General features: G+C 34.1%; 1 protein-coding gene across 1 annotated transcript in view; it reads left to right on the forward strand.

Moving 5' to 3' along the window:
- Window positions 1-15,810, forward strand: part of LOC126973798 (bromodomain-containing protein 8) — a 50,880-nt gene extending 35,070 nt beyond the window's left edge. The window contains exons 11-15 of the mRNA XM_050821129.1: window positions 6,690-6,762; window positions 7,968-8,067; window positions 9,208-9,342; window positions 10,565-10,673; window positions 14,670-15,810. Coding sequence (XP_050677086.1) covers window positions 6,690-6,762; window positions 7,968-8,067; window positions 9,208-9,342; window positions 10,565-10,673; window positions 14,670-14,798 — 546 coding nt within the window. The 3' untranslated portion in view covers window positions 14,799-15,810. The remainder of the gene's footprint in view (window positions 1-6,689; window positions 6,763-7,967; window positions 8,068-9,207; window positions 9,343-10,564; window positions 10,674-14,669) is intronic.
- The last annotated feature ends 877 nt before the right edge of the window (window positions 15,811-16,687 follow it).

Consider the following 16,687-nt stretch of genomic DNA (forward strand, 5'->3'; position numbering starts at 1 on the left):
CACTCATCACGATATCTCTGGAACCATAAGGCGTAGAGACTTGAAATTTGGTAGAAATATTCCTTTCGCCGAGTAGAGGTCAGCTAAGAACGGATTTTACGAAATTCCACCCCTAATCTTAATATATATATAAATTACGTGACACGTTTTTTGTCTGCGATGGACTCCTAAATTAATGAACGGATTTTAATGGGGATTACTTCATCGATTGCAGTTTAGTCCAACTTGAGAGATAGGATAGTTTTTATTTCGATTTGAGACCCATAATTAGTTTTAATTCCAATATTTGTTTTGTATGGACATAATATTTTCTATAAGAGAATTTAATGACGCACGTTCAGACTGCTGTGAAACAATTTTATTATAACAACAGGGAGCATTTTTTACGAAATAATTCTTGGTAATAATAATAATTATTCGGGTCAGCTGGTTGTTTATATTTCCAATAGGTGTTTTGGACATATTTTCTATGAGAGAATTTATTGACGCACGGTTAGACAGTTCCGCTGTGAAACAATTTTATTATAACAACAGGGAGCATTTTTTACGAAATAATTCTTGGTAATAATAATAATTATTCGGGTCAGCTGGTTGTTTATATTTCCAATAGGTGTTTTGGACATATTTTCTATGAGAGAATTTATTGACGCACGGTTAGACAGTTCCGCTGTGAAACAATTTCATTATAAGATCTGGAAGCATATTTTAAGAATTAATGATTCTTGATGTTATGAAATAATATTGACAAATTCATAAAAAATCAGTATTTTATTTATTATGTACAGAACATCGTCTGTCGGGTCAGCTAGTGATTTTTAATTTATTGGCCAATAATAAATGACTGTACAACTGACATAATATAGTAATTTCAGGACTCGATACCTCTGATGGAGATGATACGTGAGGAAGCTTCCCTGATCGCTGATGCAAGAATGAAACAGGAATATGACACACACACAGAGACTGATGACGATACGCCCATGGAGGTATATACAACTTGTTTTACACACAAGCACACACTACACGCACACATACACATCCAAACATAAAAAAATTCTATAACCGATTATCTATCTAATATATAAAATTATCATGTCGCGGTGTTTGTAGTTAAACTCCTTCGGAACGGCTCGACCGATTCTCATGAAATTTTGAGTGCATATTGGGTAGTCTGAGAATTGGACAACATCTATTTTTCATCCCCCTAAATGTTAAGGTGTTTTTTTTAATTTTTTTGATATATTTTTTTTATTTGTTTGATTATGAGTCAGCATTAAAAATACATAAATCAAATTGAAAAAATAATTTAAAATGAATAACTAATTAGAATCTTTGTATCCGTCTAACTTTCTCAGGAGGTAAAAAACAAACTTAATTTTGGCTACTTATAGATAATTATATATATATATATATATATATATATATATATATATATATATATATATAATATTGTCTTACTAGCTGACCCAGCAATCGTTGTATTGCCATCATAGTTAACAACCGTAGTTAATCTACCAACTATAGGTAGCCAAAATTAAGTTTGTTTTTATTATATATATGCCGATAATATAATATATAAAGCTGCAGTGTTTGTTTGTTTGTTTGAACGCGCTAATCTCTGGTACTACTGGTCCTATGGCTATGTCTTTTTTTTTTTCAAAATTAGGGATCCGTAATAAAATTGCTATTTTGTAACACAAGGTGTAAAATCGAAAACCTATTATTGCGTGCGCTGCAAAAACTATTGACAATAGAACAAAATGATGTACAGGCTATAATATAGGCAATATTTTATTACTTATAAAACTATCGCGTGAATTATACTTTATATGGCAAAACAACGTTTGCCGGGTCAGCTAGTTATATATATGCCGATTGTTGATCGTTGATGGGTGAAAATTTGAAGTTGTATGTGTTTTTTAATGCTCACTCATAATCAAACAAATTAAAAAAAAAATGTAAAAAAAATAAACAAAAAAATTCGTGTGGACCACCCTTAACATTTAGGGGGATGAAAAATAGATGTTGTCCGATTCTCAGACCTACCCAATATGCACTCAAAATTTCATGAGAATCGGTCGAGCCGTTTAGAAGGAGTTTAACTACAAACACCGCGACATGAGAATTTTATATATTAGATTAAATTAGCATTGATACCTACGCATAATATTGTTCTTATGTTTAAAGAATAGTTATATTATGTTAAAGTAAATTGAGTTGATATTCGTAAGTAGATTTTTTTGTTTATATATTAGTAATTTAAGTTGAAAATTCCTGTAATTACCAGTGGGAGGCTTCTTTGCACAGGACGCCGGCTAGATTATGGGTACCACAACGCCGGCTATGTCTGCCGTGAAGCAGTAATGTGTAAGCAATACTGTGTTTCGGTCTGAAGGGCGCCGTAGCTAGTGAAATTACTGGGCCAATGAGACTTAACATCTTACGTCTCAAGGTGACGAGCGCAATTGTAGTGCCGCTCAGAATTATTGAGTTTTTCAAGAATCCTGAGCGGCACTGCATTGTAAATGGCAGGGCGTATCATTTACCATCAGCTGCACGTCCTGCTCGACTTGAATACAGCGACTGCCGAAAAGAGAACAAAGAACTTTTTGTATTAAAATTTGAAATTTCATGTTAAAAACAATTAAGTTATTAATTTAAATTTATTTTAAAAACTTATTCTCAATAGAATATTAAACAAACAAAAATAATACTTCAACAATGCTCAGTATAAACACATTGTACTTTTAACTAATTCCATTCATTTTTCACTTATAAGATATACACAGCACTAATGTGGTACAATGCGGTCTGGGCAGGGCGTATCAATTACCATCAGCTGAACGTCCTGTTCGTCTCGTCCCTTATTATCATAAAAAAAAAAGTGTTTTGGTACCAGGCGATCATAGTTAAAGAAGAGATTGTCTTATGTATGACACGGGTATATTACAGCGTATCAATTACCATCAGCTGAACGTCCTGCTCGTCTCGTCCCTTATTATCATAAAAAAAAAGTGTTTTGGTACCAGGCGATCATAGTTAAAGAAGAGATTGTCTTATGTATGACACGGGTATATTACATCGTATCAATTACCATCAGCTGAACGTCCTGTTCGTCTCGTCCCTTATTATCATAAAAAAAAAAAGTGTTTTGGTACCAGGCGATCATAGTTAAAGAAGAGATTGTCTTATGTATGACACGGGTATATTACAGCGTATCAATTACCATCAGCTGAACGTCCTGCTCGTCTCGTCCCTTATCATAAAAAAAAAGTGTTTTGGTACCAGGCGATCATAGTTAAAGAAGAGATTGTCTTATGTATGACACGGGTATATTACATCGTATCAATTACCATCAGCTGAACGTCCTGCTCGTCTCGTCCCTTAATTATCATAAAAAAAAAGTGTTTTGGTACCAGGCGATCATAGTTAAAGAAGAGATTGTCTTATGTATGACACGGGTATATTACAGCGTATCAATTACCATCAGCTGAACGTCCTGCTCGTCTCGTCCCTTATTATCATAAAAAAAAAGTGTTTTGGTACCAGGCGATCATAGTTAAAGAAGAGATTGTCTTATGTATGACACGGGTATATTACAGCGTATCAATTACCATCAGCTGAACGTCCTGCTCGTCTCGTCCCTTATTATCATAAAAAAAAAGTGTTTTGGTACCAGGCGATCATAGTTAAAGAAGAGATTGTCTTATGTATGACACGGGTATATTACAGCGTATCAATTACCATCAGCTGAACGTCCTGCTCGTCTCGTCCCTTGGCTATTATATGTTCAATATTTTTTAGGACTCATTTGTAATATTTATGCTGTTGGCGTTTTCAATAAATAAATAAATAATATTATTTATGCAACAGTTGTGTATAGAGGATCAAAAAACGCCACTAGTGTTTCATGACCTAGATATACCAACGTGTCGCATACAATATTTTTTCTTCGACTTGTTAATTTTGGTCTTGAATTATTTGTGGAAGTCCAGAGAAGGTTTAAAAGGTGAATAAATAGGAAAATGCTGGTAAATTAAATAAAAACAACAAATTTGTTTTTCCTTTAATGTGTCCATACATAATATCTGGAAAACTCTGTTTTGTAGTAAGTAAGCAACATCATGTGTAATCGAAAATTTCATTCACACCGAGTATTTTTTATTTGTTTTTTAAAAAAAGGATTCCTTTTGTTTGTTTTAAGTTTTAAGTTTATTTCATACAAAAGTTTAGGTATTTTATTTATCGATTGAGACAGTACGAGGTTTGCCGGGTCAGCTAGTATATAAATAAAAAAATAAATATGACAAGTTTTTGTTATGCAGTTAGAAATATTAGAGAGTACACGAATGTTGCGACCGCTAGATTAGTGTACTTCAGTTATCTTCACAGCATCATGACGTACGGTATATTACTATGGGGTCATGCTGCTGACATTGATATAGTGTTTGCTCTGCAAAAAAGAGCTGTTCGTGCTATATATCAGCTTGGTTATAGACAGTCTCTCAAAGAAAAATTTAAAGAAATCAATATTATGACTGTTCATTGTCAGTACATTTATGAAAATTTAATATACGTTCACAAAAATCGTCACCTCTTTGCTCTTAATAGTGATTTTCATTATTATAACACTAGAAATAAGGGAAAATAAATGCCTTTTATGCCTTTTTGGGTTGCTGCTGTGAAATGTATTGTATACATGGGCGCAAATCGCCACCTACCGTCATTTGTTTGCAACTTTTGATATTTATGTTTTAGTTTATCGTTAAAATGAATATATTAATATAGATATATCTGAAATATATAAGATTTAAATACAAATAGCTATTTGTAAACATAAAACTGTTATTTATTAAGGTTTAACTAATTTAATAGACACTGTTTTGACTGTTTGAATTGTTTCATTTATTGTTAAAATATTTAATTGATGTGTAAATTTTCAAATTAATTTGTATTAGAAATAATATCGTTATTCTATATCAAACTTTATTATTTTATGCAATAAGTCTTTCTTAATTGTATTTCGAAACTTGCTTGCAGCGCCACTTTCTTACTTCGTAATGTTTGTTCAAATTAAATGTACTAACTATTATATAAATCATTTGAAGTTATATAAATTCACTAAAACATTTATTGAGCTGTATTTAGGAATTATTTTACAATAACTAATTTTATTTGTGTTTTAAAAGAAGTTGTATCTACTCTAAAAGCGGTTGTTTTATGTAAAGACGGTTCATATCTTTACTAGCAGTTGTGCTTCAATAAACTGAGAAATTCTTAGTGTTGTATTCCTTCATGATAGACAATTCAAGGAAACCCTGGTTTAACGCCGGCATATACATAAAGGTATTGTTCAACTTTCAGGTTGTGGCTTGTAGATGAAGCCACAACCTGAGAGTTGAACAAAGCATACAAGATTTTATAACGTTACGACACTCGAACGGTTATCTCAGTTGGTTAGAGCACCGGCACGGAACGCCGGAGGTCGTGGGTTCGAGTCCCGCATCGTTCATAAAATTTTGTTGTTTTTAAAATTTTATTTGTGTATTAATTCTAGAAGTGAGGGTTATCACTTTAAAAACATAACATATAGGTACTTATCTCTGGTGAGTGGTTTCGTTTTTCCTTCAAGGAATGGCAAAGGAGCACCCATACAGCCAACGCGGGAAAATTGATAATTACAAAATATATCTAGCGGTATCTTGGTGAATTATATTAACAATTTTTTCTCTTAGGTTTACATTAAAATATTTACAGCCGTTCCCAATATACTATCTACAGATAGAGATAAATTACTAACTTCTTCTGTCAGTAATTAGCTGTCAATAATCTGAAGCTGTCCCAATATACCCGATAAGACATTCTTATCGCCTTATATTGGGACGCGTGAATTGCAATTTCCATACCGACGTCGTCCCATTGACAGACAGCGTGTACGAATGAGGTGAGTAGCCTTCGATAAGTTTATTGGGACAGAAAAGACAACAATAGTTACGATTTTTATCTCAAGTAAGAACGGCCATTAAACATGAAAATATTATGTATATAATATAGTACCTACTACGTATTACCTAATATTTCTATGAACTTTACATATTTTACCTAGATTTAGATGTCTGTGGCACTAAACTGTGCTTTTTTCCCGACAAAAGTGCGGTAAACAATGCTTTTCTAGGCCATTGAGTATAGACTTTTACAAAGACTTAATAAAGTATGTAATTATATTAGTGATCGTGGCTGTATTAATGACAGATAACAATGGAAGATCAGAAAAGTATAATAATAATAATATTGACACATTCTTACACAAATTATCTTGGCCTAATCTAGGTATAGCCTGTGTTATGGGTTGCAAGATAACGATATATTTAATACAATATACTTACTTAAACATACATAAATACATACAAACATCCATGAGTCTGAAACAAACATCCATATTCATCATAATATAAATGTTTGCACCTACCGGGATTCGAACCCGGAACCTCTAGCTCAGTAGGCAGGGTCACTAACCACTGGTCTATACGGGTCGTCAGAATAGTTAGAACAAGTAAATGGTCTGTTTTGCCTCGCCTTATCTAAGCGACCCTTGCCACGACACTGCTACAAGTATTAACATTTGTTTGTATATGTCCTACTTAGTAACCTACAAATATTTCCTTATTAAGTGAATTGATATTTTGCAGTTGAGTAGAGAAGAAGAGAAGGACGGAAAGAAGAAAAGAGATTATTCAAGAAAGAAGAAGCCCGATTCTAGAAGTGAGTTGAAATTTAATTTGAAACACTTGTATGTATATGCCTTGTGCTTCCCCGGGGTATATAAAGAATAGGGAAGTCCCATGCGTGGCGTGAAGCATTATTGTGTTTCGGTCTGAAGGGCGCCGCAGCTAGTGAAATTACTGGGCAAATGAGACTTAACATCTTATGTCTCAAGGTGACGAGCGTAATTGTAGTGCCGCTCAGAATTATTAAGTTTTTCAAGAATCCTGAGCGGCACTGCATTGTAATGGGCAGGACGTATCAATTACCTTCAGCTGAACATCCTGCTCGTCTCGTCTCTTATTAAAATAAAAAATCTTAAACAAACATTCATTTTATTGATTGATTAAGAGAGAATTTTCGAGATAAGAACATTCATATATTGGATGCAGCACCGTACAAACTAATTTTTTATGTAGGTATATTACAGATATTGTAAATAATAATAATATTGACACACTTTTTACACAAATTATCTTGCCCCAAATTAAGCATTTAAAGCCTGTGTTATGAGTCACAAGACAATGATATATTTAATACAATATACTTACTTTAACATACATAAATACATTTAAACATCCATGACTCGGAAACAAACATCCATATTCATCATATAAATGCTTGCACCTACCGGGATTCGAACCCGGGACCTCTAGCTTAGTAGGTAGGATTGTTAAATACTGGCCGAAAAGAGTGGCCGTTGAGTTTCTTGTATGTTCTTCTCGAGAGCTCAACTTTTTCCGAACATATGGTAGATTCAGTAATTTAAAAGAAATATTTATAGTTTTTAAGCCTAATTGAATAAAGATTTTTTGACTTTGAATGTAAAATCACTAGGATCACTTGGACGTCGCTTTATTGTGTGTCTTCTACCGCATTTATCACGGGGAGTGTTCCGAAGAGCTGTTCCACCTGATTCCTGTCTCCGAATTCCACCTTCGCACGACACGCCACAAGTTTGGATATTATCACCATCATCTGGATGTGTGGCGGTCCTCCACAGTGCGGTTTTCAAATAGCTTTCTTCCACGTACTACAAAGCTGTGGAATGAGCTTCCTTGTGCGCTATTCCACAACACCTTCCTTAAACGGCGGCTACGCTCCTCTTGCGGTGAAGAGAATGTGGGTGCGGTGATCACTTAACACCAGGTGACCCGTACGCTCGTTTGACCTCCTTTTCCATAAAAAAAAAAACTATGTTTCAGCATGTTCCGGGTCAGAGAGTGCCCCGGATTCTCCAAGCTCAAATGACACGGAGCGGCAACACCGTTTGTGGAAGAAAAGTGTTATGCTTGTGTACAACAGGTAATCTTTAAGCTACGTCTACACCAGACGAAGTACGCTTTTCTGTTAATCTGTATTCTGTTACGGCCGTTCCCAATATACTTCTTATCATGTGCCTAAATACAAAGTTTCATGCCATTATCTTCGATAGAAACAAATTTTCATACAAACTTCCCCCATATTCCAACCCCGCCATGCTTTGTAATCGTGATAAAAAGTGGCGTTTGACAAGCTCTTGTAATAAATTTCATCAAAATCGGTGCAGTGATTGCGTACAAACAAACTTATATTCTCATTTATAATGGATCAGTGGCGGATTTACGGCCGTTCCCAAAATACGATCTACAGATACAGATAAATTACTACCTTCTACTATCAGTTATTAGCTGTCAATAATCTGAAGCTGTCCCAATATACCCGATAAGTCATTCTTATCGCCTTATATTGGGACGCGTGAATTGCAATTTCCATACAAACTTTATATCGCTGGTAAGCTATACGTCGTCCCATTGACAGACAGCGTGCACGGATAAGGTGAGTTACCGTCGATAAGTTTATTGGGACAGGAAAGTCAACGATAGTTCCGATTTTTATCTCAAATAAGAGATAGACTGAATATTAGGAACCGCCGCAAATCAGTATGCTTGTTTGAGCAATAGAACTATCGACAGAGCTTGCCAGAGAAGATCTATAGTAGACCAGTGTCGATAATTTTTGAAACCAAAAAAATAATAGTAGAATGAAACCTATCGGAAAAAGGAAAAGAATATAAAAAAATTAAAGGAATAATAAATAACGGGCGATCTGAGGTCGGGAAGTGGAAAAAGTGGGGTGTTTTAAGATAAAAAACGGTTGACCTCGATTTTCGGCAAAACTGCAATCCCCGTGGAAAAACTTCAAATGGCAACGTTGCCGTGAAGCAGTAATGTGTAATCATTACTGTGTTTTGGTCTGAATGGCGCCGTAACTAGTGAAATTACTGGGCAAATGAGACTTAACATATTATGTCTCAAGGTGACGAGCGCAATTGTAGTGCCGCTCAGAATGTTTGGGGTTTTTCAAGAATACTGAGCGGCACTGCATTGTAATGGCCAAGGCGTATCAATTACCAGCAGCTGAACGTCCTTTAATTACAGTAATAATTGATGAAATTATTTCCAGGTTGTGTGCCCATAAATATGCTTCACTGTTCCTCCGGCCCATTACTGATGATGAGGCTCCTGGGTACAGCGCCATTGTGAAGCGACCAATGGATCTATCCACCATCAGAAAGAATATTGACGCGGGAAATGTGAGGTTAGTTGGGTATTCTATGTATATTTTATTAAACAGTCTGTGACCGTGACTTCGTCTGCAGGGAATTCCGCTTTGAATTTATGTATCACGCCACTCATATCACATATGGTCATAATTTCTGTGTCACATCTGCTCATATAATAGTGACACGCGGGTCATAATCATAGAACAATATTCTCAAGGACATATTGTCACATCTGAACATAATATTGACACACCGGTCATAATCATAGCACAATATTCTCATTGACATATAGTCACATCTGCTCAAATAATAGTGACACACCGTTCATAATCACAGTGCAATATTCTCATTAACATATAGTCACATCTGCTCATATAATAGAGACACACCGGTTATAATCATAGCACAATATTCTCATTGACATATAGTCACATCTGCTCATATAATAGTGACACACCGGTTATAATCATAGCACAATATTCTCATTGACATATAGTCACATCTGCTCATATAATAGAGACACACCGGTTATAATCATAGCACAATATTCTCATTGACATATAGTCACATCTGCTCATATAATAGAGACACACCGGTTATAATCATAGCACAATATTCTCATTGACATATAGTCACATCTGCTCATATAATAGTGACACACCGGTTATAATCATAGCACAATATTCTCATTGACGTATAGTCACATCTGCTCATATAATAGAGACACACCGGTTATAATCATAGCACAATATTCTCATGAACATATTGTCACATCTGCTCAAATAATAGTGACACACCGTTCATAATCACAGTGCAACATTCTCATTGACATATAGTCACATCTGCTCATATAATAGTGACACACCGGTTATAATCATAGCACAATATTCTCATTGACGTATAGTCACATCTGCTCATATAATAGAGACACACCGGTTATAATCATAGCACAATATTCTCATGAACATATTGTCACATCTGCTCAAATAATAGTGACACACCGTTCATAATCACAGTGCAACATTCTCATTGACATATAGTCACATCTGCTCATATAATAGTGACACACCGGTAATAATCATAGCACAATATTCTCATGAACATATGGTCACATCTGCTCATATAATAGTGACACACCGTTCATAATCATAGCACAATATTCTCATGGACATATTGTCACATCTGCACATATAATAGTGACACACGGGTCATAATCACAGTGACGCTTGATAATTAACATAATGTATATATCAACAGAACAACGGCGGAGTTCCAACGTGACGTACTACTGATGCTGTCCAACGCGCTCATATACAACAACTCTACACACAGCGTGTACGCTATGGCCAAGGAGATGTTCGAGGAGGTATTATATCTTTGTATATATGATTTTAATATTCGTTCGTTAATTGTATTTTAGTTTGATTTGGCCTTGTAACCGATGCTCTAAATAAATAAAATAAACAATCAATGTAATTTGTCAGAAATGTGTCAAATGTTATAATTTTTTCTTGTCAATTGGACGTAATCCCAGAAAAACGTTCCAAACCACAATCATGTCCAAATTGAGTTAAGAACACAAAACTGTTCACGTGATTCATATTAACGGACTGACAAAAAATGGCAGCCCTCCTGTGACTCTTTAAATGACATCACTGACTTAGTAGCCCAACCCACATGTATGGAATACACTAATATTTTTTAAACTTTAAACACGAATTCCTTAAAATGTGATGTTTGTGGCTTGGAACGTTTTACGTCCAATTATTTATATATAAATAATTAGAAGACGCGACAGACGTTGTTCTGTACATAATAAATAAATACTGTTTTTTTATGAATTTGTCAATAATATTAACAACTTCAAGAATTATTTTGTAAAACATGCTCCCTGCTGTTATAATGAAATTGTTTCTCAGCAGAACTGTCAAACAATGCGTCAATAAATTCTCTCATGGATAATATGTCCATATAAAACAAATATTGGAAATAAAAATGATAATGGATCCCAAATCTAAATAAAAACTATCTCCTATCTCTCAAGTTGGACCAAACTGCACTCCATGAAGTAATCCCCATTAAAATCCGTTCATTAGTTTAGGAGTCCATCGCGGACAAACAACGTGTCACGTAATTTTTATATATTACTAGCTGCCCCGACAGACGTTGTTCTGCAGATAATAAAAAAACTACTGTTTTATAGGAATTTGCCAATAATATTTCAAAACATCAAAAATTATTTCGTAAAAAATGCTTCCCTGTTGTTATAATGAAATTGTTTCACAGAGGAACTGTCAAACCGTGCGTCACTAAATTCTCTCATAGAAAATACAAATACAAAACAACCATACAAAACAAATATTGGAATTAAAAGTAATTATGTGTCTCAAATCGAAATAAAAATTATCCTATCTCTTAAGTTGGACCAAACTGCACTCCATGAAGTAATCCCCATTAAAATCCGTTCATTAATTTAGGAGTCCATCGCGGACAAACAACGTGTCACGTAATTTATATATATATATTAAGATTACTAGCTGACCCAGCAAACGTTGTATTGCCGATATTTAAATCGCGATACAAAAGTATCTATTGTTGTATGTATTTTTTAATGCTGACTCATAATCAAACAAATTTAAAAAAAAATGACAAAAAAAAAAAAATTTGGCGTGGACCAGCCTTAACATTTAGGGGTATGAAAAATAGATGTTGTCCGATTCTCAGACCTACCCAATATGCACTCAAAATTTCATGCGAATCGGTCAAGCTGTTTCGACGGAGTTTAACTACAAACACCGCGACTGGAGTTTTTATATATTAGATTAAGATAAGATAAGATCATCAGCAAGATATTGTCGCGTAGCAACGCTTCGACGTACATGAAGAGAGTTACGTTCCGGAGATTTTTTCCCCGGTTAGGTTACACCTCCGCATCGTCCCATAAGCAACTTCGTTCCAAAACAAAATTACTGAAACATTTCTACTATTTATGATTCAAAAAATGGTCCCAACTCAGCGTGTTTCCTGGTTTGAAAACCAATGCTGGTCCTCCGTTGGGCCATTTGGTGACGTCACGATAAATATTTAGATTTAAAATAAAACAAAACTTTAATGGTAGGAAACTAAAAGTAATGTTGAATTAAAAAAATATAGGAAGTTGGTTATCACTTTAAAAACATAACAAATTGTTTAGAACATATCTTATAAAAAAAATGACGTCTCCAAAATATATAGTAGCTGTGTCAAAAGGGTTGCTACTCAGGTTACCTGTGATAATTGGTCACAGCACTGATTTTCATTATCTCCCTTTTGACGAATGACGTCGGGTCGCTGTTGATTTATAGGAGCGTTGTTGATTTATAAAAAGTGTAGGTGCTTTTTTTGATGGTGCTCATGTCGGATCATCCTGCAAATACCGCACAAGGAAGCGCATTCCATAGCTTGATCGTACGTGGAAGAAAGTTCCTTGAAAACCGCATTGTGGAAGAACCCCACACATCCAGATGGTTAGAAATAAATCGCTTACACTTTTCTTGAAAAGTTGGCAATGATCACATGAACATATGGCTTCGCATACACACGTTTTTCCCTTAGATTATATATGCGTCTAAATAGACTGACACAGCTGTGAAAAAAAAACGTCAAAAAAAAGATTTACGCTAACAAAAAGTAACATACAAATCGCGAGTGTTAGACGTAGCTTGTCACTTATACTAAACTAATACAGTACACAGCCAGTACATATACGAGAACCCACTATACGCTCATAAACATATTAGCCAATTTAAAAAGAATAGTGATTCTCATACATAATGTCAATACTCGAAACAAACATAAACTCGCAATTCCATCTACTAGGCTCCGTAATATTGCTAAATCTTTTAAAGTGGATTGTGTTATATTTTATAATAAACTCCCAAATGATATTAAAATATTACCTATTAAAAAATTTAAATGTATCGTAAAAAATAAATTAACATCTAAGGCCTATTATTATGTGAAAGATTATTTGAATGATAAAGATAGTTGGAATTAATGTTCTAAATTTTGTTAATGAATATTGTTATACTCATTTGAATGCTATTGTAACTTTTGTACTTCATCCTGACTTGCACCTAATCTTATATATAAAATTCTCGTGTCACAATGTTCGTTCCCGTACTCCTCCGAAACGGCTTGACCGATTCTCATGAAATTTTGTGAACATATTGAGTAGGTCTGAGAATCGGCCAACATCTATTTTTCGTATCCCTAAATGTTAAGGGTGGTCCACACGATTATTTTTGACATTTTTTTTTAAATTTGTTGGATTATGAGTCTGCATTAAAAAATACGCACAACTTCAAATTTTCACCCATCTACGATCAACAGTTACTTTTGTATCGCGATTTTAATATCGGCAATACAACGTTTGCTGGGTCAGCTAGTAACTTATAAAGTTTTACAGTGAATAAATAAAATAAAAAAAACTGGCCTGTTTTCATCGGCTTTCAAGCAAGAGACTCTATCTGTAGTTAGGCCAACGAGACGAAGTAAAGAATGTAAACAAAGTTTCAGGGGTTTGAAACATTTTTATTTGAATAAATTACATCAGTCATAATTAATTACAGTTTTTATCGGTTGTCTAGAAGCAAGAGAATTTGTTATGTTTTCAAAGTAATAACCCTGGCATTAATAAACATAGGTCGTGAGTTCGAGTCCCGCATCGTTCATAAAATTTTGTTTTCAAATCTTATTTGTGTAGCAGCAAGTGGCTATTTCTAGATGTATAAATTATCTAAGGTTTCACCTAAGACAAGAAAGAAAAAGATTTGTGTGAAAGGGAGTCAATAATTATATTCAAGATAATGTTCTTTATGACCATAAGTACATTGAGGAATTTGCTGACAGAAAACTTAGAAACTGTGACATTCATAATGATAACACGAGAACAAATATAAACTTGTTATGCCTACTACTCGGTTGGGTCAAGTTTTAAGTCTTTTGTTGGACGATGTATATGCTTCTACAATATGATCCCAGAAAATGTACAAAACAAATGTGTTTCGAAATTTAAATGAATTGTTATAAAACGTTTGTGTGGGAAAGGTTACTATGGCATAAACGATTTTTTTAATGATACCTCAGACTGGGAATGAAGCGAACACCCTCAGGCTCTTTAATTATAAATGTTTATTTGTAATCCATATTTCTATATAAAAAAAAAGCCCGCTGAGTTTGTTGCGCCCGTCCTTCTCAGGTCTGAGGCAGTCTATTTAGAACGGGTGGTAGTTTTTAACGTTCAATAAGTGATTTTGAAAATCCCACTTCGAATAAAAATATTTCAAATTTGAATTAAACAGTTATAAATAACTTTTTTCAGGCTCAGTGTCAGTTGGGGATGTTACTTGCTGCGCAGGCGCACGCGGGGCTTGTGTCGGCTCCGCCCACTCGCAAACGAAGACCGAACATGCAAGGAAACACGTCCACAAATAAAACACAGAAACCGTAGAACTCATTGGACTGTCTTAAACAAACGCAAGACATGCTGACCGGTCATTGAAACCGGTTTAATAATAAATTAATTCATAATAAAAAAAATAGCAGTTGTAGAGACTAAGCCATTTGTTATTCGATAACAATATTTATGAACGTTGCGGGACTTGAACCCGCGACCTCTCACGTTCCGTGCGAGCCACAACAACGATTTATCAACGATACGTCACTCGAACGGTTGGCTCAGTGGGAGAGCGCTCGCACAGTACGAGAGAGGAGAGGTCGCGGGTTCGAGTCCGGCGTTCATAAATTTTGTTTTCTAATTTAATTTGTGTAGTTGTCGAGAATGCAGTTAGAAGTAAGAACTTAGAATTTTAGTATTTAAATTTGGAATTTCATAATGTTTTAAATACAATTAAAATATAAATTACAATTATTAAAATATAAATTTCAATTATTAAAATATAAATTTCAATTTAATTTTAAAACTTATTTTCAATAATATATTAATCAGAGAATAACACTATATCAACAACGCACAGTATATACACATTGAACTTTGCACTAAATCCATTCAATTTCACTTAATCTTATACTTCATAAGATATACACAGCACTAATGTTACATTAAATAATTAATAATCTAATATTGATATGATATATATTAACTTTTTTTTTAATTATACATTTATCGCGTGCACCAGTCATGAGCATGCAGGTGACGCGGACCCATAGTTTTCACTTCAAAAAACAGAAACTTAAGTGTCAACTCACTAGAAAAAGCATCTACAATTTTGCAAACACTATCACATATTACCAGAAGTCGTAATGAGATGCGTAATTTATTAGTTATGTGTGCTATTCATAAATTAGAATGTGACAAACGAAACGTCGTTTCTTCTCTCTCACACTTTCTGGTCCATTACGGAGCTCCATGTGTATGTTCTGTGTATATATACACCGAGTATGAACATAGTTCGATGATTATTAATTAGATAAGATATAATAATAAAAATGTATTAAACATATAGATCTTTTTTATTTCATGTCCTTATATATTATTTTCCTATTATTGTGCGCAAAGTTCGATTTTGCGCATGCATTTGCGGTGCGTGCGGGAATGTAGGTGACCGTGCGAGAATGTTTGAAAATAATAATTATAGTGGTCGAACATTGCGCAACTTCTTTGGTCAGTTAGCCTCTTTCAATATCGAGGTCAATAAATGTACTAAAATTCAAACGTTTACGTTTGTTCCTGTGAATAATAGGCGAATGGAGAAATATAGAGGCCATGTGTCAGTTAAACTCTGAAATTTGGATTTATTCAAATATAATATTAATCCCAATGAAATATATGATATTTTATTTAAAATAATTAAAACAGAGTTGCCTCTATTTTTACTTCTAAGACAGTCAAATCAGGTGGTCTCCTGTCATTTAATGATTGGGCAACAGCTGGCATTCATAGGAGCAGACAAAGTCTATATGAACTATATAGTGAGAGATCATTATATAATCATGATGAATATTTTCTCGAGTCCATCTACTAGGCTCCGTAATATTGCTAAATCTTTTAAAGTGGATTGTGTTATATTTTATAATAAACTCCCAAATGATATTAAAATATTACCTATTAAAAAATTTAAATGTATCGTAAAAAATAAATTAACATCTAAGGCCTATTATTATGTGAAAGATTATTTGAATGATAAAGATAGTTGGAATTAATGTTCTAAATTTTGTTAATGAATATTGTTATACTCATTTGAATGCTATTGTAACTTTTGTACTTCATCCTGACTTGCACCTAATCTTATATATAAAATTCTCGTGTCACAATGTTCGTTCCCGTACTCCTCCGAAACGGCTTGACCGATTCTCATGAAATTTTGTGAACATATTGAG

Source organism: Leptidea sinapis, chromosome 2, assembly GCF_905404315.1.
Source record: "Leptidea sinapis chromosome 2, ilLepSina1.1, whole genome shotgun sequence".
Lineage (NCBI taxonomy): Eukaryota > Metazoa > Arthropoda > Insecta > Lepidoptera > Pieridae > Leptidea > Leptidea sinapis.